This window comes from Populus alba, chromosome 15 (genome assembly GCF_005239225.2).
Source record: "Populus alba chromosome 15, ASM523922v2, whole genome shotgun sequence".
Classification (NCBI taxonomy): Eukaryota; Viridiplantae; Streptophyta; class Magnoliopsida; order Malpighiales; family Salicaceae; genus Populus; species Populus alba.
In genome coordinates, this window is record NC_133298.1 from 15676221 (window position 1) to 15702869 (window position 26649).

General features: G+C 31.4%; 3 protein-coding genes and 1 pseudogene across 5 annotated transcripts; 1 reads left to right on the forward strand and 3 right to left on the reverse strand.

Annotated features, from left to right (window-relative positions):
* Positions 1-296: 296 nt before the first annotated feature.
* LOC118057596 (4-coumarate--CoA ligase-like 9) lies at positions 297-8161 on the reverse strand. 2 transcript variants are annotated; one of them, XM_035070225.2, is made up of 6 exons: positions 7023-8159; positions 6536-6725; positions 3027-3172; positions 2846-2913; positions 2454-2556; positions 297-743 (listed from the first exon to the last, which is right to left on the reverse strand). In XM_035070225.2, exons 1-6 carry the CDS (start codon positions 8031-8033, stop codon positions 618-620), a joined length of 1644 nt encoding a protein of 547 aa, XP_034926116.1. In that variant the 5' UTR covers positions 8034-8159; the 3' UTR covers positions 297-617. The 2 variants fall into 2 exon arrangements, 1 of the variants encoding a protein (XP_034926116.1); XR_004688985.2 differs by having other exon boundaries at positions 697-743; positions 2454-2753; positions 7023-8161.
* A 4691-nt stretch (positions 8162-12852) lies between these two features.
* LOC118057594 (uncharacterized) lies at positions 12853-18580 on the forward strand. 2 transcript variants are annotated; one of them, XM_035070223.2, is made up of 12 exons: positions 12874-13041; positions 13134-13246; positions 13458-13487; positions 13607-13734; positions 13842-14021; positions 14116-14179; positions 14291-14398; positions 14816-14969; positions 15740-15829; positions 15967-16022; positions 16365-16422; positions 18062-18580. In XM_035070223.2, the coding sequence occupies exons 1-12, from the start codon at positions 12960-12962 to the stop codon at positions 18271-18273; spliced, it is 1275 nt and encodes a 424-aa protein (XP_034926114.1). In that variant the 5' UTR covers positions 12874-12959; the 3' UTR covers positions 18274-18580. The 2 variants fall into 2 exon arrangements, with proteins under 2 accessions (XP_034926115.1, XP_034926114.1); XM_035070224.2 differs by lacking the exon at positions 18062-18580 and having other exon boundaries at positions 12853-13041; positions 16365-16472.
* Positions 18552-19837, reverse strand: LOC118057595 (mitochondrial pyruvate carrier 1-like; annotated as a pseudogene).
* Positions 19838-21094: 1257 nt separating this feature from the next.
* LOC118057394 (O-fucosyltransferase 37) lies at positions 21095-23838 on the reverse strand. Its single transcript, XM_035069953.2, has 6 exons — positions 23100-23838; positions 22577-22745; positions 22150-22239; positions 21777-22060; positions 21437-21695; positions 21095-21316 (listed from the first exon to the last, which is right to left on the reverse strand). Exons 1-6 carry the CDS (start codon positions 23753-23755, stop codon positions 21095-21097), a joined length of 1680 nt encoding a protein of 559 aa, XP_034925844.1. The 5' UTR covers positions 23756-23838.
* Positions 23839-26649: the final 2811 nt, after the last annotated feature.

The window sequence follows — 26649 nt, forward strand, 5'->3', positions numbered from 1 at the left end:
TAGTTGATGGCCTCTTGCCTTACTATTGATATCTATAAATAAAGGTATTATTTGAGAGCAAAATGTGTGTGTGAGAAAGAGAGAATTAGAGAGATTGTAAAGAGAATAAAAGAGAAAGAGAGAAGAGCTGCAATGGCAGCAGCCTTGCTGCCATGTGTAGTAGTGTGTGTGAGCTGAGAGTTGAGTTTGAGTGAATGTGATCCTTCTCCTCCATGTATTTGAATTGTATCATTTTTCTATCTTTAATAATATGTACCTCTCTCGTAGATGTAGGCGATTTGCTGAACCACGTTAAATATTGTGTCAGTGTGCTTAACCTCTAATGGATAATTATCAGTACATCACTGGTCGAATTCCCCAACACCATGAACATTGGTATTCATGTTGGATTTCCGAATCAACTGTATAGAGGTAACACAACAGTTATTTCACCCTCATGTTCCTGAGCTGGTGTTTGGACAACATGATATTCAACAAAGGATCAGTAGCCTCTGCAGAATCTCTCTCTAGGCTATCAGGTAGAGTTCTGATTCATGACTAGCCAGTGACTATCGATCCAAGCTTTGAGTGACGATAAGAACTTTGCCCTCAAGCGGTTTTTGTTTTCAGAAAATGGATCATAGTTTAGACGAAGCACTAGAGAGAGCATGATTGACCAGCTCCCGCCTCAGGATCTTTCCTGCTGGAGATTTTGGAATGGCACTGATAAAAGCTACTCGTCTTATTTTCTTGTATGGTGCAACCTGTAAGAAGAAATGATTAGTTTAGAGCAAGACATGTTACAAAAGACTGAGCTATTATTAGTTTAACTTTGATTGTTGGCTACCTTTTATTTTTAGTGCAAAAGGCTCTCAAAGGTTATAATTTTGTTACATTTTCTAGAAAATCACTTCCATTAGAGGTGGTGAAGAAATCAGGAAGCTGAAAGGGAAATCAACCATATGATCTGAATTCTATAAGCAGGGTGCCCTATCTATCTCCGAAGAATTACTTTTTAATAAAGGGTTGTTGTTCTTTCACATGGTAAATACAAAATGATGGGCAATAATAAGAAACAATCCCACATGTCACCAGAGAAACCACCGAACATGTTTGTAGTTTTATGCAATTCAAAGTTCTTGTTTTTTTCATTTTGATCCTTGAAATTTAATTTTACACGATTGCATCCTTTTTTGGCACAATTAAAGAATAATTGAAATTTATTGATTAGGAACAAAATTAAAAAGACAGATGACCAAAAAGATAAAAGCACCACAAATAAGTTATGCTTTCAAAGTTATCACAAAAAAGGTTTACTTTAATCCTCAAACTTTTCAAATTCTACATGTTCAATCTCTTTATAGTTTTTCAATTTAATTTTGATATAAAAGTTTATTTTTTTTAATTTTTTAGTTCCTAGTTTAAGAGAAAGAGGACGTTAAATTTCGGTGATAAAAAGATAAAATAAGCGTTGACACCAATTTTAACCACCAAAATAATTAATTTTGGTGTTAAAATATTTCATTTGATGAAAAGAGTTCAATTTAGGTGTTTTTTCTCATTGAAATTGCCTTAAAAACTAAATCTAAACTTTAGAAGAGTTTTTGTTTGGGTTGATTCTGGGTTTATATTTTTTTTGTTTTGTTTTTTAAAGCTATTTATTGGTTTTTCAAGGTGTTTAGACTTTTTTTATAGGTGTTTTAGATTAAAATTAGATTGAAAATAAATTTTTTAAGTAAAAAAACATAAATCCTATTTTTTTTACCACAACAATAGCTAAAATCCAGGGAATACCAGATGACACGTTATTTGAAATTTTTTTTCCTCAAAAAATCTTCAAGTTGACAATATGTCCGCCTTAATTGAATAAAAAAAAGAGCCTCACGCTGGCTTGTCTTTATAAGTCCGTGTGTTGGGCCATTTTAAATGTGCCCGGTGAAGGCCTAACTTTTATATTTTTAATTTTACTTTTAAAAATATCATGTTATTTTTTTAAAAAAAGTATGTTTATTTTTAATGTTTTTTTTTTAATTTATATTGAAATTAATTCCCCTTCTCTTTAAATTTAATTTTTTGTATTTGTTTTTTTTTTAAATAGTAGTTTTTTAAATGCATCATAAACAAAGAAGGACTAAATATTTTTTTTTTTATCAAAATGTAAGAATATATTATAAATACAAAAGTTACAAAGCTGAAACAACAAAATAAGAAATAAGTAAAAGAGGGACTAAATTATTGTTTATGTCATTTTATGCGGTCATGATTTATAGATACTATTTGATTTTGTGTTTCAAAAGTAATTTTAAAAAAAAAATTAAATTTTTTTATTTTAAATTAATATTTTTTAATGTTTTTTAGATCATTTCAATGCATTAATATTAAAAATAATTTTTAAAAAATAAAAAAATATTATTTACTAGATTTAAAATTAAGAGGTGCCAGATCATGGTTTCAACACATATCCAGAAGCTTACCTGTTTCGCAATAGAATCCATAATTTGAGCCTCGGTGATACTGCTTCCTGGTTTCCTCACCACATAGGCCATGGGAATCTGCCCCGCCTCCTCATCAGGATAACTGCTCCAATGGCAGATAAAACTTTCTTATCACCTCAAACTATCGTATGCTTTCTAACTGTAGCATCTCTCAAAGACATGTAGAAATCTGATTGCCCTCTCATGGATAAAGTTCCAGAAAACAAAATTCACAATTTCCATATGTTGAGGGAAGCTCATCTGAACCAAAAGAATCTCTTCTGCTTCCCAGTAAATGGGCTAAGAGAAAAATGTCAACATGTTTCAAGAACGAGCTACTAAATCAAAGAAAACTTCAGAAAAATGTCAGCGAAATGGCGAGAAAAACTTACGGAATCACAGCAGCATCAGCAATTTCAGGATCAGAATGAAGTAACTTTTCCAACTCAGCTGGGGGCACCTGGAAATAATCAAATACATGGTGGTAAGACGATAACATCCCTGATTGTTCAAATTAGATTTACAATCCATGTGTCCATTGCAGTAAAGACTCTGCTGATATGATCCAATCACCTGATATGCCTTGTATTTTATCAGTTCCTTTAGCCTATCAGCAATGTATACGAACCCCTCTGAGTCAAAATAGCAAAGATCCCCGGTCTTCAACCATCCATCTGGAAGCAAGGTTTCTGCAGTTGCCTTCTCGTCTCCTACATAGCCTACATAACGCCATTGTTCTGGTCATTGAAGAACAAGCTTGATTGATCTGAAACACATAATATTCGAGTGGATTCGTTTGATTATCAACATCCAAGTCCCTTGGGAGAAGGTTTCAAGGAATTCGTGTGGCCTAAGAAAGTATCGAGGGAAAAAGGTGCCAAATTAAGTTTTTTACAACACCGACTCTTAAATTCCTAGACATGGCATTTTATTTGTCTACTTTCAGCTAACCAGTATATTTAGTGAATACCATGGTGCAGATATGAACTTGTAAGTTTCCAGCTTAGTATATAAAAAGAAGGGGGAATATTTTTTTTTATATAATTATTAAGTATTAAAGAACTCTAAAACGCGTGGTGTTTTCACTGTAGCAGCTACTGTAGTTTTTTTTTTTTTTTGCTTTTTTTTTTGGAGCATTTTTTTTTCCTACTTTTGTTTCTTCTTTTTTTTTTTTACATGTTTTTTTTTTTTTTTCATTTTGTTTTACCCAAAATTGACTTCTTTTTTTTTTTTCTTTTTTTTTTAATTTTTTTCCAAAATTATCTTTGCTAATTTTTTTAAAATATTGAGCTGGTTGAAAATTTAACTATGTATCTATTTTCTTTAAAACATTATGGATTGCTATAATGTACTCATACATTGTTTTTTTTTTTGTGATTTGTTTATTTTTTTTTTAAAATGGTGTTTTGTAGATTTTATTTTTTTTTATATTGCATTGGTTAAGAATTTAGCTTTGTAGTTTTTTTTTTTAAAAAAACAATATAGATTACTACAGTGTTTCCCTACATAGTTTTTGTTTTGCTGCAGTGTTCCCCGCATATTTTTTTAAAAAATTATCTTTATCGAATTTATTTTTTCAATATTGAGTTGACTGATAATCTAGCTTTAGCTTTCCCCACATGTTTTTTTTTTTATTATTTCTTTTTCTTTTTTTCCACAATTGTCATTTTTTACATTTTTTTTATTTTTTTTTCAGAATTATTTTTGTTGATTTTACTTTTTTTGCTATTGAACTGGTTGAAATTTTAGGTTTTTTCTTTAAAAAACTGTAGCTTTCCCCGCGTGTTTTTTTTCTAGCTTTTGTTTCCTTTTTTTTACATGTTTCCTTTTTCATTTCTTTTACCCAAAATTGACTCCTTTCTTCTTTTTTTTTTTTTAAATAGTCTTTGTCAGGTTCTTTTATATATTGAGTTCGTTGAGAACTTAGTTTTTTAGCCTTTTTTTTTAAAAAAAAAAAAAAACTATGAATTGCTACAATGTTTCCCTTACATGGTTTTTATTTGGCTGCAGTGTTTCCCCCATATGTTTTTTTTTTTAAAAAATTGTCTTTGTCAAATTTATTTTTTCAATATTGAATTGGTTGAGAATTTAGCTTTAGCTTTAGCTTTCCCCATGTTTTTTTTTTTTTTTTAATTTTTTCCCAAAATTGTCTTTCTTCTTTTTATATATATATATATATTTTTTTTTCATAATTATTTTTGTTGATTTTATTTTTTTTACTATTGGGCTGATTTATAATTTAGTTTTTTTAATTTTTTTTTTTCTTTAAAACACTAGATTGCTGTAGTATTTCTCTACATGGATTTTTTATTAAATATTTTTTTTCAGAATTATCTTTGTCGATTTTATTTTTTTCATATTAAGCTGATTGAGAATTTAGCTTTGTAGTTATTTAAAACACTGTAGATTGCTACAATGTTTTCCCACATAATTTTTGTCTTGCTGCAGTGTTTCTCTACATATTTTTTTTATTTATGTTTTTTTTCAAATATGTTTTTGTCAAATTTATTTTTTTTCATACTGAACCGGTTAACAATTTGGCTTTTTTTTTTTCTTAAAACATCGTTGATTGCTACAGTGTTTTTCCATATGCTTTTTTTTCTTATGTTTTTTTTTTAAATTGTCTTTGTCGTTTTTATTGTTTTTGATACTGAGCTGGTTAAAAATTACAACTGTAGATTTTCTCATGAAATACTATAGATTGTTATAGTGTTTCCCTGGATGTTTTTTTTTTTTTTTTTTTTATATATATTTGTCAAAATTATCTTTATTGATTTTTTTTTAATATTAAGCTGGTTGATAATTATAGTTGTATATTTCCTCACAAAACACTACAGAAAATTACTCTTAGGTCAGGCGTTGCAGCCAAACCCAAGATTCTTGGATATAGCTTTGCAGAAAAACCTAAGATTTTTAAATTTTTATTTGTTTTAATATTTTTTATGCAAAAAAAATGACTGCGGCATCGCGCGCGGGTCAAGTATCTAGTAAAACTAAAGTGCGTGGGTTTTCTGCTGTAGCTAGCACTGTTCACATTGTCATAAAACACCGTGGACCTCTTATGTGTTTTTTAGTGATTTATTTTAGTCCTCAAAGTTTAATTTTGGGCAATTAAATCCTCATTGAAAGTCAATTACTTTAGATTTCTTAGTCAATGATATTATTGGAAGAAGAGGCACTATAATGAAAAAGACACCAAACATGGATGACATGCCATAGATTTTAAAAAAAAAACACTCTGGGTCCTCAAACTTTCAAAATAACACAAATTATATAATATAGATTTCTTTTAAATTTTTTAAAAAAAATTAATTTTGATACAAAATTTATTTGTGTTATTTTTTAGTTCTTGGATAGAGAAAGTGGTCATTAGATTACAGTAATGAGAGAGAGAAAGTCATGTTGAAGCCATTTCCAACTACTAAAATAAATTTTGTGTCAACAAGTTCCATGAGATAAGATATGTTTGATGGTGGTTTTTCGGTGTCTTAATATTAGGGGTAGGCAAAAAAAATTAAAAAAAACTGATTAAACTGAGAAAATTAAAAAAAAAAAAAAAAAAAACCAAATCATGGAAAAAATAAATTAAAATTTTTGAAAAAACCAACCAGTTCGGTTTTGGTTTTATAAGCTTGAAATCAAAAAACCGAACCGAACCCAAACTGAAAAAAATCAGAAAAAAACCGAGTCAAACCGAACCGAGCCAAAATAATTTTTTTTAGATGAACTTTATTTTTTTTAAATAAAAAATATTTATTATCATATAATATTTTTAATATGTGTAGCCTTACATAATATATATTTTTTCTTTTATTTTATTCAAGCAGTTTAATATATGTGTCTATTGCTATTATTGTTTAGTTGAATAAAAAAATTATTTTAATTAATAAAATTTAGTCAATACAACCAGATAAATATCTTATCTTATAATATTAAATATTTTAATATATATTTATCTCTTGGTTTTTTTAAATGTATTTTTAATTATCATTAATTAATATTATTATTTTAATTTAATCTCACAAAATAATTTTAATATATTTCTAAATAAAAAAAATCAAATATAAATCCATGATCACTACCTTTCATGACAGTTGGCCCTCGCAACCAAAGCTCCCCTCTCTGGCCAAGACCCAAGGCCTCTCCAGTTTCAGGATCAACAATCTTGGCTTCCATATTTTCAGACAGGCGACCAACAGAAGCAAGCTGTCTCCTCTCTTCAGGTCCTATAGTCCTTGTTGCCCCTCCTCCAGTCTCCGTCAACCCATATCCCTGAAAATCAACACACAGTCATGATTATTCAACAACCTCCTCCTCAACATCCAATCACTCCAATAAACACGCAATCATTTTATGTAAAAAAACCTTTTCAAGCATAGTAATTGTTACATGGCTGGCTAACTACTAATCCCACAAGGCATAAATTAAGCTAAATCTATGGGGTCCTGCAGAGAAGCAGACATGCAATAAAAGTGGCCAACACACCACCACCAACAACTGATCTTATCTATTGTGGGAGTACTTTAATAATTTTACTCAGAATTGATAGAAGTCTCGAAAAGGGATCACCTGTACTATTTCTACTTGTGGGAGTTTCTCCTTCAACGCACCAGCAACCTCTTTCCCTAGTGGTGCGCCACCGCAGCCAAGCGTTTTTAAGGAACTCAAATCATACTTTTTAGTCAAATCCGCTTTCACAAACGCCACCATAAGCGGTGGCGAAACTGGCATGTGAGTAATTCTATATTTTTCTACGTACTTCAACATGTCTACGAAATCAAACCTCTCCATTAAGACCAAAGTCTCCCCTATCGAAAACGCATTTATCGATTTAAAGAACCCAAAAACATGAAACAAAGGTAATATAAGCAGCGAAACCGGAGGTGGGCCGGGTTGGTTCGGGTCGGGTACTGCCTTGTTATGATGAAAACCGGAGATTAAAGTGATCAAGTTCCGGTGAGTCAATGCCACGCCTTTGACTCGCCCTGTCGTGCCCGAGGAGTAAAGAATCGCAGCCACGTCGGACTGGCTCACTTCAACTTGGGGGTGGGTGGTTTGGGGTTTGGGGCGAGTCAAGGAGGTGAACTCGGGGGAGTCAATGAGGATGGTGCCTAGGGGGAGAGAATTAGGGAGCTTGTGGGCAGTTTGAGAGGTGGCAAAGGCGATCTTAGGCTTACAGAGTTGGATTTGGTGAGCCAACTCGGAATCGGAACTGAGTGGATTGGCTGGAGAGATGGTGACACCGAGGTAAAGAAGAGAGAAATAAAGAATGGGGACGTGGAGAGAAGGTGGGCAGAGGATAAAAGCAACGTCATTATTGTTTAAAGAGTAATGGTTCCTGAGAGATGATGAAAGAGAGTAAATCTGGTAGATGGCTTGAGAGTAGGTCAGAGACTCGGCAGTGGAGGGGATAGTGAGGTAGGTGGTGGTGGTGGTGGGGATGGCGGAGGAGCGGAGGAGGGAAAGGACGAATTGGGTGATAGAGAGAGGTTGATGTGGTGGTGGAAAAGGAGTAGGTGGTCTGAGACTGTGAAAGGTTTTGGTTTGCTGGCAGAAACCACTTCTTGGGTCAATTGCCATTTTTTTTTGATACGGAAGAGCTGCTAAGGAAGATGGAGAGGAGGAGCTTCTCTGGGCTTGTGTTCCTGTCTGTATGTATTCGGTCGGAAGGAAAGACAGGTATTTGGAGATGGTCAAAATACTGTTACAGATATATTGATCCTATGGAAGGCCATTAATTAATCAGTATTAATATTAATAATTAATTTGGTTTGAGACTTGAATCTTTGTGATTAAAATAGGAAGTGCGTGCATGACTAGATTTTTTTTATCATTTGATACACACGCCTCGTTCCAAAGAGGGAAGTGAATGACTTGAATTTTTTTTTGCATGTTATTATGTTGTCATATTAAGAGCTTATTTATTTTTTATTATTTTTTCAAGTTTATTTAGTATTTTACAGATTATAGGTTCATGCTATGTTGTGTGGCTTGCATTAAAAAATATTGATGAATTTTTTTTATCATAATTCTGATTTAAAATTAAATTATGTGAAGATTGTTGTAACATAATCTAATCAATTCAATGAATTAAAAAATAATTTAAATAACCCATAAAAAATATGGTTTAATTTAAAAAAATTTAAGATAAATTTCTTATAATATTGAGAACCAAAATAATTTTAAAAAATAAATTAAAAATTTAAAAATAATAAATAATAAAATTTAAAAAATAAATTAAATAAAAAAAGAGGAGAAAATGAAAAAAGAAGAAGTCATCTCTTCCATTATTCATATAAACAATAAAGAGGGTGAGTTGACAATTTTTTTAGATATATTAGATAATATATAAGTTGATATTTATTGAAAACTACAATAGTTTACCATATATTTTTTTTGTAAAAAAATAAAATATGTTCAAACCAATTGAAATTATATATTAATTAAGAGATTTTTTTTTTTACCGATTTTAAAGATGATTTCTCGTATTAGTCTAGTGTATTTTAAGATAAATTTAATTTTTTTTTTAAAAAAAAAAAAGTCATAAGTTTTGAATTCATGATGTCATAGAAAAAAACATCTCCTTGGCCATCCAACCAAATTCTTGGAATTGGCTATTCTTAAAAGTTAAGTTCCTTGATCTTCTTTTTAGTGTGTTATTATAATAATAGTTATTTTTAATAATATTTTTTTATTAAAAATATATTAAAATAATATATATATATATTTTTTAAAAAATTATTTTTAACATCAATACATCAAAACAATTTAAAAATACTAAAAATTTTAATTTAAAGTAAACATTTTCCGGTAAAAAATACAAAGAGGGTTTAATAACTAAAACAGATGAGTTGTGTTTTATTATTATTATTATTATTATTATGTAAAAGTAATGAGGTGTTGAGTTTGCATTTGATAGTGAGATATTAATAACCTCATTTTTTTCCCTTTTTCTTTTCTTTTTCATTTTTTTTCCTCTTTTCTCTCTTTTGCTTCGTTATTTTGCCGTCCCATTTGGTTTTCTTTCTCCTCTACCGACTTCATTTGGTCCCTTAGTTTTTATATTTAGTTAACTTTAGTTTCATTGTTATGAAATTATATGAATTTTGCTATAAAAAAAATATGATAGAATAGCCTTCTAAAAAATAAAATAAAAAATAGTTTTTTGCCCAATTTAAATAAAAATAAGCTTTTTTTTTACAAAAAAAATGGATGAAATAATAATAATAATAATAATAATAATAATAATAATAATAATAATAATAATAATAATAATAATGGAACAAAAATTAACTAAACATAAAAATCGAGGGACTAAATGCATTTTGAGTAGAAAAAAAAAAAGAAAAAAAAATTCAGATTATAGATAAAAAAAAAAAAAAAAAAAAAGAGTTGATGTGAGATGCGCATGTGCTATGATGCGCATATGTGTATCTCATCGCATTATGCTGGTTTGGGAATTATTCTTTCAACTAGTTTGGAAGAAGAAAAAAAATCCATCGTGCTGGTGTTGGAAAAAAACTCGAAATTTGAAAGGAAGAATATTTTTCCTTGTTGATAGAATGGAAATGGAAATGGGGAGAAAATTCTATTCCCACCCAAAATATAAAAGCAAGGGTATCTAAAAGCTTTTCAATCTTTTCTCTTTTTCTTTTTTAATATTACTTAGGCCTTGTGTTTGTGCGGCCAGCAGCAAGGTTGGTAGTGCAAACAAAACATCTAGCAATATTTTCAGTAAGGAAAATTTGAGTTCCATTTATTTTATTTTATTTATTTATTTATTATAGAAGAAGATAGTACTTGTAATTATTAAAAAAAAACTAAAAATCATTGGTCAATCATTATATCACTTTTTTAACACATTCGCATTCTGCCTAATCTATACTTTCTAGATTCTGATATGTTTTTTTGGGTTAGATGCCTTCCGATGTCAACAACCAAGTTCTTAACACTACATATAATTGATATCATGTATCGGATTCCAGGTTAAAAAATTTTAAATGTGGTCAGCCCGGCTTGATTCAATTTGTATATTTCATACTCATTTTATATTTATATTTAATAGATTATAAATTAAATATTTATTTTTATTTTAATTAAAATATTTCGACTTCAAGGTTCTTGTTGATGGCTTCTTATTAGATTTCTTTACCATAATAAAAAAGTAACTTGTCTCTTTGTTAGAAAGGAGAAGAGAGGTAACAATATTTTAATGGTGGGGCAATGTATGAAAATTAGATCTTTATGTTGTGGCACCTAAAGTATATGTTGTGGTTTCACCTCAAAATAAGGACCTATGAAAACTGGTAATATAACCCTAACTCATGAATACTTGTAATATCCATAAAAAAAATTAGCTCAACCTGATATATGGAACTCACTCGGGTCTAAAAAAACTAAATAAATCAGGTTTCTAACTTGTAAGATATCAAAAATTAGGTTGAATAAAATTATTGACCTGAACTTGACTCAACTATGTCCATGAATACATATAATTTTAGCTTAAGATATACTAAAATGAGGATGGCAATCACTGTGACAAATTTTTTTTCATCCTTATATTTTTTCTTAATTGTGTCCTTTTATGCCCAAAATGAGGTATAATTTGTTAAAATTTGCTAGGCTTGGGTCAAATTAAAAACCAATGATCAAAAGTATTAAACACGAAAAAATTTCATTACCATTCTAATTTTTTATTCAAAATTCAATTTTATACTTCCACCTTTTCTTTTAACCCTCACCGTCCTTATAGTTTTTTAAAAATTCAATTTTGATTTAAAAATTTATTTTTTTTATTTTTTTAGTTTTTGAGTTTGATAGAGGGAAGATAAAGTCATCATGTTTTGATAATGAGAGAAAAAGTCATTAGTTGTCATTGATTCTAGACATTAAAAAAGTTGATTTCTGTGTCGATAAATTCCATTTGACAATAAGAGTTTAATGGTAGTTGTTTTGAATCTCAATATTTCCTAAAGAAACAAATTAGAGATGAGAAAATTTTTTTTACATGATTTGATTTTGAGTGGTTGGGGCTTTGTGGTGACATTAAAAAAGTTGATTTCTGTGTCGATAAATTCCATTTGACAATAAGAGTTTAATGGTAGTTGTTTTGAATCTCAATATTTCCTAAAGAAACAAATTAGAGATGAGAAAATTTTTTTTACATGATTTGATTTTGAGTTGTTGGGGCTTTGTGGTTTGTTAACTTGATAAATTAGTTTTTTTAGTATTGTAAGAGTGTTATTTGAGTGTTTTTAAGAAAAAAAATAAATAAAAAAAAGAGTTGACTTAACAAAACAAACCCAAGATTTTTCAGCAATCACTAGTGGTTGTAATTTAGGTAATAGTAGATAATATGTTGACTATCTTATTTTTTTTTTTAAATTAAAGGTGGATAATAAGTCATCCACATCTTATAAAAAGAAAAAAAAAAGATCAAGGTGTGCGGATACAGGTTGGAGACTCACACGTATGGGTTTTCTTTAAAAGCCTGGCATGCTAGGCCACCAAGTCTCGCACCTCTTTTTTTAAATAGTATTATTCTTTCCTTCTAATTAAACCATTATTTTTTTTTTATTAAGAATGCTTTATTTTTGTTATTATATATTTAGCTAAAAATTTTAATTTGTTTTATTAAATCCAATGAAATCTAGAAGCAGATAAGTGTCGGATAAATTAAGTTACAAAACTAGGTTTGATTCAATATGTTTTTTTTTTTAATTTAATTTTTTTCTTGATAAATCAACTCGTTCCATTTTGTTTTTTAAAGAGTTTCCCTTGCATGTTTCAGTTTCCATTGAATTAATTGGTTCCAATTTTATCTTTAAAAGGTTTTCAAATCACTAATTTAACATGTTAATCAAGGATTTTGTTTTTAATCCACGTTTCCAGCCGGGGCAGTAACCCGGTCGCTACTGAACAGTGATTACAGGCTTAAACTCTTCAATTTGTTGCTCCATTTTAAAACAGATCATCAAACATCGCCGATGATGTGCTAACAATGGAAGATCATCAAAATTTAAGCGTGCATAACAAGACACCACTAAAATATTCGGTCCATACATATGCCTTATTTACATGGGACTTGGATCTGACTCCTCTCGTCCATCCATGGAGCTCAATGGGCGTTTGTCATCGTCGTCGAACACTCAATTTGACTCATTCAACGAGAGCAGAGCGGATGATGATTATGGGTATTCTTGATCGGAACCGGTACACATAAAACCCATTCCGACGGGATCCATTGCCATTCTTGCTAACAAGCAATTAACAAGAAATCCGTTGGCAAATGGATGCAGTGGTTTGAAGACAACTATAGAAAAATAAGGGACTGGTTTGAAAGGTAAGGAAAGTAAAGGGGTACTAAAGTCTAAAGCAGAAAGTCAGGAACCCAAAATACAAAGACAAAATAAGAATTAGGGGCTTAGGGTTTTGTATCCTCCCTCTCCCTCTCCCTCTCCCTCTCCCTGTTTGCTTTGGCAAAGTGAAACTGAATAGCGTAAAACAATGCCGCGAACTACGACATTAGAGTGTCCTGGTTGCCCTCCACTTCGAGCTCTAACTTTTGACTCACTTGGTCTCATCAAAGGTAATACACAATCAATTTCTCTTTAGATAACTCATTGAAGTAAATAACTGGTTTCGATTCTTATTGTTTTGATATTTGATATCTGATTATAGTGATTGAGTCTCGTGGTGAAAGAGGAATACCTCAGGTTGTTGAAAGATGGGGTGATCCTGATTCCTCCAAATGCGTGCTTGCTGCTTCCATTGATGACCGTAAAAAAGACCCTGTATGTTTTACTCTTTTTCTTCATATTTTGAGCTGAAACTTGTTAATATATGCCATTTGCTATGTTTTGATTTCTGGGTTTTTCTTTTTAGCGGAGTTAATGTGTCACAACCATGCTTGCAATACATGGCGGTGGACGTACTGATGCTTTATGCATTTATTAAATGTAGTAAAGTTATTGTCTTACCAGGGTGTTATTTTTTTTCTTGCAGTTATTGGCTGTTGCAAGGAAAAATGGAGAGGTGAGTTAAATTTATTAGTTCTGAATGTATAAGAAGGAATGCAGTTTAGTTTTGGGTTCTTAATAGTAGTTCTAGTGTCACTTGAGTTTTGCTTAGTTATTGTTATGGATAATGAACAGGTTGAAGTACTCAACCCTCTTAATGGGGAAATTCGTGTTGTGTTTTCTAATGTTGTCGAGGATGGTGTTCAACCTGAAGACGATGCTATTGCTGGTTTGCATCTATTCAAGAGAGAGAGATCAACAGGGTACTCTCCACTGTTTCTTTTTCAGAGTCTAAGTATTTGAAGTTTATGGGTATTGGTATTTACGGCTACTAGTAGTTACTGATACTGGTTGTGTTGATTCTCTGTAGATCATGTGCTTTGCTTACATGTACAACAAAGGGAAATGCAAGCATGAGGTCCATTGGAGTTGATAAATCGATGGCTGATGTGGCCAATATTAGTGTAACAAAGACGTGGAAAGTTTGTGGTTCTGGCAATGTCTTGTGTTCTAAAGTGGATGGAAGTGAAAATTATGCTGTGTTTGGAGGGTGAGTATCTCCATCTGTGACTGAACAAAATAAGATTCAGACTTGAAGTTTATGTTCAGTAGTTGCATGATGGCTTTTTTGTTTTCTGATTCAGGAAAGGTGTTGAAGTTAATCTATGGGACCTTGAGAGTTCTACTAAGATTTGGACTGCAAAACCTGTGAGCCATTTTTCTAGTTAAATAATCTAATCAAGAGAGAAAAAACTTATTCATTTACAAGCATTTTTGTAACTGCCCTCATGTCAATTTCAATATTATTGCTTTGTGCAGCCTCCCAAAAATAGCCTTGGAATATTCACCCCAACTTGGTTTACATGCACAACATTCCTGAGCAATGATGATCACCGTAAATTTGCAGCTGGCACCAACAATCATCAGGTAACCTTTCCATAGCAAATACTCCCTTGGAAAAATATTAGAGTAAGGGTGCCATCCACAAAGTCACAATGCAAACTAAGTAGATTCTCCCTGACAATGTGTCTACTGAAACATTCCTACCCGTTATCTCCTGTTTTTGCAACTTTGCATGGTTATGAGGAGCCAGAGTCAGTTTTGTTTATATATATATAATATATATATATATATATATCTGGTTACTGCAAAAAATGGTGATATAGTTAGCAATGTAGGGATTTAGAGATAACTTTTTGTGAATTTGACAGTTTCTATTTTTGCTAGAATCATATTATGTTTGGAATTGTTATTGCGAATAATTAGAGTCATTCACTAACAACTGAAGAGTTTTCCAGACGACCTCAATCTTATATAACTTGATATTTGTGGTTTACTTAACAGGTCCATTTATATGATATCTCTGCTCAGCGCAGACCTGTCCTCTCATTTGATTTCAGAGAGACCGCTATTAAGGCAGTCACTGAAGATCAAGATGGCCATACGATTTATATAGGAAATGGGTCTGGTGACCTTGCTTCCTTCGACATGCGAACAGGTACATGCATCTATTTTTACTAAAACAAGCAATCGTATTTTCCAAACTTAATGCATATCTATTTTGTTCTGCATTCTGCACTTTTGATTGTAACATCAAAAAATCACCTTGAGTAGATACTGCCTCATTTGTGATTATCCAATAGTTTCTTGTGAATGATTGCCTTTACAGTGGTTGTTACCATGGAAACATAAGGACAGATGCTCCTGCTTAAATCTATGGTGGATGATTTTATACTCATTTTTTTTTTTTTGCAAAAATGAGGAACCTGTTATTGATTCCAGTTTGTGTTTTTGTTAGTATGGTTCTTTTATATACATTATTCTTTGTATAATTTGAAAGTATCCATGGAATTCTTTCTTAGACAAGCTGGTCAACACCATCAAATGGCTCCCAGTTTTGAATTATAATCAAAGCAAGCATAGGCTCAAACCATTTCATGAGTTAAATGCCACACTATTTCGGGCTTACGATTCTTTAAGAGCCCAGCTAATCTCAAGGAACATGCAGGCCCTCCATCCTGCATGCAGCGATGAACTAATTAGGCTGTTTCAATTCACTATTTTAATATGTTTGGTTGTTTTGTCATGACTGGAATCTGCTAATTAGGCTGTTTCAATTCACTATTCTGTATACAGTTGTTTTGGTAACTATTTCATGGTTGTGGACTGGGCTATATTTTGTTGCTCCTGTCCTTGATTAAGTCTATCCTCTGAATGTTTCTTCTTCCCTATAATTCTGATAACATTGGATATATCATTTTCTTTCAGGGAAATTATTAGGATGCTTTATAGGGAAGTGTTCTGGAAGTATTAGATCCATGGCTAGGCATCCAGAGCTCCCTGTAATAGCATCATGTGGTGAGTCTATTGAAAATTTTCTTTGTTTTATCCTTCTTACAGACAATAATTTGACTTGGTGCCCTGTGCTGTTAGATGTGCAGCTTCTTTTTTTTGGTGCCAAAATTTTTCTCCACTTATCATTTTCTTTTTCTTAGGTTTGGATAGCTATTTGAGGTTGTGGGATATAAACACTCGTCAACTTCTTTCTGCGGTATTTTCTTGGCCTTAAAATTCTATCAAGTTTTATCTAATTTACCTGCTTTACACTTCTTTATTGTTTTTAACTCTTTTCCATTTAGAATGATATTGTATTAGACTTGATGTTTGTTTTGGAGTTCTTTTTATCTCAGCTAGTTCCTTCCTAATAGTAAAACTATGAGTTAGAAATATTCCAATCTATTTAGGATAAGAATGTTGCAAATGTTTTAATTTGTTATGGGTACTTGATTTAAATGGCTTACTTTTACTTGACAATTTTGATATATTCCAATCATTTTACTTGACAATTTTTATATACTCGAATCATTTAATCAAACCGTACTATATGATGCAGGTTTTCCTGAAGCAGCACCTCACAAATGTTGTTTTTGATTCCAATTTTGTTGACAAAGGTTGGTTTTCCCTTTCTTTGCACGGGCTTGGATAGTAGAGTTATATCTTGAACATTACTAATCTGGACCTCCGTAAAACCTGGGTGATAAACAAGTCTAGATGGACTGTTTACCCTATTGCATAACTATGATAAGGAATAAATTATGGCTTGAGTGCAAAACTTAAAAGAAAAGAGCTATATTGCTTGTTTGATTTGCTTCAATTTAATGATTTCCGATGATTGGTGTTGCTCAATGAAGGGAAAATTTACCAAAGCTTTCTTGGGAATGCCATTAAGATAGAACTTTTTAATTCTTGTCAGACTCTAGGAATATGATAACTTCGTCACACGGGTTATTTGGGACCCTTGGTTCTAAGAGATTAGGTGCTCCCTTGGAGACAACGGATGGAATTTGAAGTGAAATGATTATTAGTCTATATTATTTGATTGTTTCATGGAATTGGTTTCCTAAATATTATTTTTTCATGTCTATTTACCATTAGAAAAATTGATAAATAAAAAATATTTTTCAGTCAAAGAAAAATTTGATTTTGTTTTCAAGAAAATATTGTTTTTTTATTTTTGACGGAATTTACTTTCTAGAAGTTGTAAAAAGATAAAAAAATATCATGATAGTTATTGATTATATCAAATTTGGCTCTTAATCTTTTGATTGCTATATATTTTTTATTTATTTATTTAATTTTATCCCTTAGAATTTGATTTAATTTGATTTTTATATCAAATTTATTCCTTGTTTTTTTATTGTTATTTTTCTTATACTTTTTGTAATTGAATTTTATTATTTATCAGATTTGGTCTCAATTTTTTGTATTTCTATTTATTTTATTTAAAGTAATTTATGAAATTGTTTTTTTTTATTTCATCTTTCAACTTTTTATCTGTCAGATTTTATCATAATTTTTTACTGCTATTTTTTATTATTTAAAATAACTTATGTATGATATTGAGATTTTTTTTACTTTCTTTTTCTTTTAACTTTTTTATCTGTCAGATTTGATTTATATTTTTCGATTGTTATTTGTTTAATTGAAATAATTTATGAAATTAATTTTTTTTTTTCAATATCTTCATTCTTCAACCTTTTTTATTTGTTATATTTCGTTTCTATTCTTTTGATTGCTATTTGTTTCATTTGAATTGATTTATGAATTTGGAATTTTTTTTTAATTTTATCTTTTATTTTTTTTTACATGTTAAATTTGGTCTCTATTTTTTTTATTACTATTTGTTTTATTCGAAATAATTTTTTAAAATTGAGAAGTTTTTTTAATTTCACCCTCTTACTTTTTTTATCTGTCAGTTTTAGGCTTAATTTTTGAAAAAATAGATAAAATATTAATAAGTTATTTTTCAGTTTATTTTTTATGATATGATTAATAAAAGTGTTTTCAATTTATTTTTTTTAACATATGAAATATTAAAAAATAATTTATTTTTAGGAATTTATTTTTTTTTAAAAAAAATACTTTTCGACAAATAAATACAAATACGTCTTCCTCTCAACATGAGCTTTGTCAATCTGATAGCACTGTGATGCATTTTCTTTATTGCTAACCATATAAGTGATATTTATTCTATCAGTGACTAATTATTTTCCTCAACAATGATTATTACTGTCCTTATTGTGCTAGCAGAAATCGCGGCAACAGCACAGAATGTGGATGGGATCCAAACTACTGAGATACAAACTGAAGATGAGATTGGAACATTGCCTGTGAAAAGAAAGAAAGCATCTAAAGAAAAAAGGGAGAAAAAGAAGAAATCTGAAGAAAATGAAGAAAGCGCGGTGACTAAATCCAAGAAAAAAAGCCGGAAGCACAAAAGGGAGAATGGCGATGACGCCTGAGGTTAGCGCAGCTGGGATTACGCGTTGCCGTCTAGAAGACAGCAGCATCATATGGCCGCTGCTGCATGGCATCTTGCGAGTTCCCCAAGTAGAGACGTTATTGTAATGAGATCATCTCTGAGACTGAGGCAAAACAAGGCCGCCATAATTCTTTGCAAAAGACCTTTTTACAAGGAATTCTCAACGTGAGGCAAAACGAAGCTCTTTATTCGCCTTGTAGAGAATTCATTATGATTAATCAATTTTGTCCTTTGATTTTACTTTGTAACGCTGCAGTTTTATATATTAAGAGTATTTGTTTTGGCGATTCCAATGATTAAGAAACAAGAAATTACAACAAATTTCTTCAGAAATGACGATAAAACTAACTGGAAACAGGGCAGCAAAAGCAGTTGCATCAAGTTACTGAGATCTGGTTCCCTCCTTTTTCTCCGATGACAAGTACCTACAGGAAAAAATAAAGAAACAAATAGTGTTGTTACCTTGGAATATCTACATGCAACAGAAGAAGATGGAAAATGAAGATAAGAATAAACGCCCACTGGTGAGAAATCCAGCTAATACAATATAGCACTATAAAAGTGTTGCATCAAGTCTGAATTTAAACCATCCCTTCTTCGTCCCGTGAGGCTCCTCTCCTCCAACACAAGGTTGACTGGGCAGATCAAACTACCATTGGTAGTAGAATATGCAAAGTCAATAGTATTGCATCATCTGATCTCAGTTTAAGAAATTCTTTTATTTAAATAGAAAATCTGTCAATATCTTGAAAGGGTCATTGTTTCATGGAACAGTAAATGTCTCTACTTTTAGACCAGGAAACATATGTTGACTCCACTTCTTGAAAAAATGCTATAGCCAAAAAGGAGAAAAAAAAATTAATAAATTTTCCTCTCAAGGGCCCTGCTCCTGCCAGACCATAATTGAGGGAATAGTTGCATTCGTTTTTTCTAGTATGACTCCTGACTCCACGCAATACTAGAACATGGGAAGATACATCGCTATTAAGAACAGATTAATTCAGTAGAAATCACAAGCAAAGTTACTCACCCCTGACCCTTTGCCCAACGGGACAGTTGATAGAGCTGCAGAGTCTCATTTGAAGCATGGCATGCTAGAAGTAGATAGTTTCGAGGCCGTACCATCCACGCAAACCTCATAAGAAATGCCGAGCAAACACACATAGCTGAAGCACCATTAAGAAATATTAGAACCTCAACCATCCACACTACAAGTCATAGAAATTCAACACAAGAATTCCTTTCCTGTCATGTTTCCTGAAATCATTTCTGGGATTTTTTTATATCCACCAACCCCTGTTCAATAGATCAGATACTATCATTATAATTCACAAAGCATTAAAATCTTGTATGAACATAAAACTTATATAAAAGGGATGTCTGTATACTCAAAACTGGAAAAAAAAAAAAAATAGTAAACATACAGCAGCAACAATTCCCCAGTTGGCAACAGGTCCCCAAAAGTGAGTTGTCTTCGGACCAACGGCACTGTTCAAGAATGTTCTGAAGTAAGCAGCCATTGAAAACAACTGCTTCCCCCCAAAAACCTCTGCAATCCTTGCAAATCAACAAAAAAAAAATAATTCAGATAATCCAACACAACAAATGCGGAGTAAAAAATAACTATACAGATAACATCATATTATCAAACCCTATTCGGCCGCACAATCAAACTGTTTTATCAGTAGTTAATAAATCCGTACATGTATTTTAATTTAAAGAGTGAGCATAAGAAAGCGTACCAGAAAGAAGATCGCCAAAGAAGCCGAAGATGATTGGAGAAGCAAAATGAGAGAGAGAGAGACGTTTGGGCATTGAATAGTAATAATATAAGGGTGTTTAGCGGTTGCTTGATTGGTTTTCAAATAATTTTTACTTATAATTATTTTAAAATAATATATTTTTTATTTTTTTAAAATATTTTTAATATTAAATATATTAAAATAATCTAAAAATATTAAAAAAATAACCTTTTAAGAAAAACTAAAATTTTTAAAAAACACAACGTCGTTATCATTGCAGCTGACGTGTTTTTTCAAGTTATTTTGACTTTGAAAAGTCAATAAGGGATAGAGGAATTCCGCTTTATTTTGAGTAAATTATATTTAGTCCATTTCTTATACGGCTTTGCAAGTTAGTCCATTTAGTTTTGAAAATCATAAATCAAGTCTTTGCATGACGTCCTTTATTTAACAAAATAATGTATCAATAACGGTTTATTTATAAGATTCATTTTTTGATATTTTTGTACTTCAAGCTCTTATTTTCAATTTCTTTTTCTTTTTTGGGAGCATAATTTTAGACCCGGTTCAGTAGCCGGCTCAGTCTAAGGCCCGTGTTTCGGGTTTTGACATTGTTTTAGTAAAAAAACAAAAAAAAATCAACGGGTTGCAACAGGGTCACTGAGTCAACCCATCAGGTCAGTCGGGTCACATTGAGTTTTTTCTTTTCCTATTTTTTTCGTGATTAGAGTTTATTTTCAATTTTTTTTTAAGTGTTCAAATTGTCTTTTCTTTTTTTAAAAAAAAAATGCAAGTTTTGATTTTATTTAGTGGGTGAGATTAGAAGATCTGACAAGAAAAAGAGAGAGGATATTTTAGGATAAAAACTAATTAAATGGACATGAAAATCTAAAAGAAGGACTAAGTTGCAAACAAATATCAAAATACAGGTGAAAGTGGAGCTTGGTTTTCACGAAAATTTAGTATGGACAAAATGGTAATACACGAGTTGTTGTACATGTGGAAACAAGGAAAAAGTACAATTGGCATACAACAACATCAGTCTACTTGTCGAGTAGCTCAAAAAATTGGTGTTCGGTGCTTGCACATACATTCAGGAAGTGGATATGCAATCACATCTCGGTCTCTCTTGTTAGTCCTTGGCTCCGGTTGGCCCTGAGATTTCTTGTGCAGCGTCCTGATGATGCTTCCGAATTCGGAGGTGGAGTTTTCGAATACAGGAAGCATGGCTCGCTTGTTAGGCCTTATGTGTTTCTTATGACCAGCATAAGCACGGTGGCCCTGTGAAGTTGAATACAGAAAAACAGATGTTAACTACCCTCAAGTCTGCATTGGGTTAAGTAAAATTCATCTTGGTAATTCTTTATCGAATCATTTGCATCAAGTTTTGCAGCGGCTTACCTGCATGATTCGACCGAAGTTTCCTCCATGGGAAGGTATAAAAACGTTGCTGCTTAATGAGATGATGTAGTCTATAGCAGCCAGAGCTGAGGCCTTCTTGATAAATGGCGACAGTTCACCTCCTCTTGCCAATATCTCCTTTGTTATTACGTTCGGGAATTCGGCAATCAGTGGTTGCAGAGCCAGGCTGCCACCAAATGGCTCTCCTCCAGCAATGTATATTCGAGCAGTCCTTGGTGCTCCTAAAGCCTTTAAAAACCTGCGGTAATTCATCTGTCTCCGATTATAGTCTGAAAACTAAGTTCCCTTTAGACTTCAAACATATGTTGGTAATTTTTACCTTGCAATTTCTAGTGCACTGAGGGGACATAGGCCGGCAAGTCTTCGCCGGATATGGTTCATGTTCAACCTTCCTGTAAGGTATTCAGGTTGAGACTCCCGTGATTTGGCGATGATTTTGTCATATTCTGGGCCTAAACTGCTGAGACATCCACTTCTGACCCATATATCCTTCTCTAACCTGAGATGGAGGGCAATATATGGACCTTCAATCCACATTCTCTTTGAAAGCCTGTTCCCGAGATCCTGTATTGGTGCTGCGAATCTCAATGCATGGAAAGCTACCTGCAATTCACAAGACATTTCCCTTGAAGAAAAATATGGCAGTTTCAGTGGTTCAGAATTTTCTACCTGATGGGAACTGTGACCATTACCTTGCATCGCAGCTTCTGCAGATCGGGGGGGAGATTCTTGGAAAGTTTGGAGTCTAATGCTTTTAGAATAAGAAGGCCTTCTTCATTCAGCTACAGAAACCATTAAAAAAGCATTAGAAAAGAAAATTGTCTCTCTACTGAGAATCTGAAGAAGTGTTTGTAAACAACCTCAAAGGTATACTACAGATTGTTATTCTGCTATCTTAACAATTTCAATTGTAGATACATATTCATTCTAAACTAGAAAATGCACAAAATCTTGGCATCTATTCCAGCATAAACTTCTGATTCAACCTCTTAAACCCATAGATGTTTCAAATTTGAAACTGAGGTATCAAGATTTAGTACAGTAATGAAGGGCTAGGCAATTTTATTATTTGTTGTTAACAAAATGAATAGCACACCAAGAGCTATACTCTGCCCTTACCAGTCTGGAGAACCTGGCACGAATCCAGTATGGTGAAACATCATAAGGAATTTGGTTTTCAATGGACTGCCTTGACATCAAATGTGTGGAGGGAAGGGAAGATACAATTCGTACATCAGCTCGTAAAACTCTCTTGAAATGCTCAACATTGAAAATCTCCGAGAATTCACTGAAATTTTGGAAAACAGACAGAATCATAGGACAACCCGTACATTTTAGATTCATCAGAGTTCAAAACTGCGTGATCAAATATTAGAGAAACTAATATTAACAGTTGCAGATACATCATAATCACTGAAATACATTCACAAGGATATAAAGAATCTTTTGAAGAGAGAAAAACACAACCCAGATGTTTGGTATTTGAGAGAAATCCATAAACAAGAATGCTTCAGTGAAAAAAATCAAGAACTGACAGTCACATAATCGACAAAGAGAGAAGATAACGCTCAATTTCTCATTAAAATCAACAATATCCTAAGGAAATATACAACACAGAAATCCTGAACATTCTCCAAGTTACCTCTCATCGTCCCAAATTGGATTAACCTGCAAAACAGGAACAACCAAAGCTGCTTCAAGAATTCTTGCAATGACAACAGCATCAACAATCTGATTCCTCTGCTGGTTCAATCCCCCGGAGGCTACCACCACCAAGAACCTCCTTCTCTCCTTTGAAATTCTCGCAGATGCCTTTCGATACTTGAGACTAAAATCCAAGCATGGCTTGTACCCTTCTCCATCCGGTTGCTCCCAAAACTCTTTCTCCTCTTTTGACACATTGCCAGTAACGGGATGCAATGGTAATGGCGCCATTAAACTCTTTGCCATTCTTGGCTCATTTTCCACATTCTTGGGAACAACAGAAGAAAGGGAGGTCAAAAGCATTGACGAAATGGACATAGAAGGAAATGAAAGAGAAGATGGAGAGTTTAGAGAGCATGGAAGTGAATCTTGAGAATTGGATGTGAAGCCAAGAATGGAAACTCCAAAGAGAGTAAAGGAAACAAGAAGTGAAATTAAGCATAGAGTTGGTGGTGTCAAGAGTTTGTTGAAGTTTCTTGGGCTTTTCTTGGGAGAGAAAAGAAGAGAAGTGAATAGAGAGGCAGAGAGCAAGTGATAAACTGGTGATGGGGTCAGTGTAAAGATTGGGTTCTTGATGTTTCTTGATTTCGCCATTGAAGCTCTGCTTGTGCTAATTTCTTGGCAACTTCGAATTTTTGCGCCCTTTTGATTTGGGTGACTTCTTCTTGTGATTCTTGAATCAGTTACAGGCGTGGGAAAACTGTGGTTAAAAGACGAAGACGCCTCCTATTTATTGCGGGATTGAGAAGGCTATGAAAGGGGTCTTTTCGTCATTCTGTTAGTGGGTAGTTAGATTCTGTTAATTTTCGCGGGCAGAGGAGGCCTACAGTAGTCAATAAACAGAAACTAAGGCGGGAAACCACTGTGCCATTTTCACCTTTTCATCTTCTCACGGTGGGGACTAGAATAATGATTTTTTTTATATAAATTTTTAATTTGACCCTTGAATATATATATCTTTTACAATTGAGCCCTTTTAAGTTCAAATAAGCACTTAGTTGTATATTTTTTGGAATGAAGGGTTGAGTTAGAAGACTAAGGATTGAAGTGCAAAGGAAGGGTAAAATCAACGTCATTTTCAAAAAAAATTTGAAAAGTTTATTTTGCCCTCCATCTATTTCAGCTATTGTATAATTGGTCCCTTTAGTTTTTAAAAATTCAATATTAGTATCAAATTTGACTCTTCTTATTTTTCAGTCATTTTTTTGTAAGAATAGAAAGATTATCACTGGATTTCGGCATAAAGAGAGAAATACATTGTTATTGATGATTCCAACTATGAAAATAATTGGTTTTTGTATAAATGAGTTTCATTTCATGAATGGAGTTTAACAGAGGTTCTTTTTCCTTCTTCTTGCCAAAGGAGGTGGATCTAGTCACGGAAATAATTTTGGCTTCAAGTTGATTTGATATTTTTATCTATTTTTCAAGGGTATGGATATGTTTATTAAGGTATTTATAGTGTTTTTGATTAACAATAGATTGGAAATGAGTTTTTAATTGAAAAAAATTGAACACTTGATTTTTTAATGGCTCTAGTCGTCGGAATCTACATAAAACAAATAACAGGTCATCTATTGTCAAAAAAAAAAAAAATCATTCAACCTTTTAAAGAAAGAAGAAAAAAAATACAAGGCCAAATATTGCAAGTTGGACTGAAAAGTCCACGTGTCTATTTTTTTTTTTAAAAAAAATAAGCACGCCCATATAATTAATTGGGCTCCTTTTATTTATTTTTTGTCATTTTACATTTGACTTAAAATATAATAAAATAAATAATCAAGCTCTCAATTGAATTCATTAATAAGTCCTAGATTTAACGAATTAATTTATAGTATTCCAGCTATTATTTATTTTCCTTTTATTTATTTAATGTTTTTTTCTCTTGATTTAAAATTTAAAAAAAAAATTCACCACGTAGACAAACAAACTTTAAATCCTCATAGTATGTATACAATGATTGACGAGTTTGGATTACTTTTGAGTCTAATTTTTTTTTCTTTTTTTTCCCAATAATTGGGTTATAAAACATGACTGACCCCCCTCGCTACTCCACGCCTTGTATACATGTGTAAATAGATTATTAACTATTACAATTAAAAAAAGAAACTAATTAACTATATTTGGCATAGTGTAACTTTCATTATTACTTTTGACTACAGGTCATCATTGTAAAGCAAGTATAGTAATAAAGCTTGGGACCATTAAACACTTGGATAATTTTGGGTAAAACTCTTTGTTTTTAAGGTAGTTTTAGTGATTTTAATTTGAAAAAATATAAATTTTTAAAAAATATAATTAGATGTTGTTAGTTTTATTTAGATACGTGTTTGGTAAAAATTATAGTTAAAGTTTGTATAGCAAAAAATATATATATAATGCCTAGTTTTATATTTGAGAATGTGATTTATGATTGCTTTTCAAAGTGCTTTTTATTCGGAAATGTATTGAATATTTTTTTATTTTTTAAAAAATTATTTTTGATATCAGCGCATCAAAAATGATATGAAAACACACACAAAAAAATTAATTTAAAGCAAGGAAAAATAAAAAAAAATAATTTTTTTTAAAAAGCGCTTTTAAAACGTAAAAACAAGTAGAGTACCAAAACTCAATTAAAAAAATATAAAAACTGATGTATAAAAACTGCATTTTAAATTTAATTTTTTAACGAGCTCCACAACATAAAACACATTTTGATTTATTATCAAATATCTTATTATATTTGTTTCATCACAAATATAAAAACCAGCAAAAACAAAACCAACCTCAATATGATAATGCAATATAATTGAGAAGGAAAATGTGCAACGATGATTTTATTTATAGAATATACTACTCTTTATGTGTTGATTGTTTGTAGAAATATTATTTTTCACGGCTTACAACTGTTTGAACAACTCTTTAAAAAATAAGTGAATAAAGAATGTTTTCTAATAATAATAATAAAAAAAATACGGAAGGCTTTAAGAGGGGAAAGTGCTTTTCTCTTGTTGAACTTGGGAAAACACACTTTTCATTTTGTATGCTACATGCTATTATTATAATTTATGTCTATATATTGATGGTTTAAACTAAATTTGAATTTTATTGTTTATTAGTATTTGAAGAGTAAAATTCTCTCTTCATTCTTTTTTCATTCCATACTATTTTTTTACTTTTATTTTTTTTCTATTTATTTTTGTGTTTTAAAAACGTTTTTAAAATATTTTTTTTCTTTACTTTAAATTAATATATTTTTTAATATTTTTAAATTATTTAGATAAGTTGATGTCAAAAATAAATTTTTAAAAATAAAAAAAATATATTTTTAAGTAAAAAAATTTTAAAAAACAATCACAACCACACTCTAAAACACGTTTGATAGAAAAGCATGGAACAACCAAACTTGGATTTCTCAACTCAGAGATCATAAATGTAGAAAGCATAAATCCAAAAAAACATTTTCACAACTTCATCCATATCAATACAAAATATTCAATATGAAA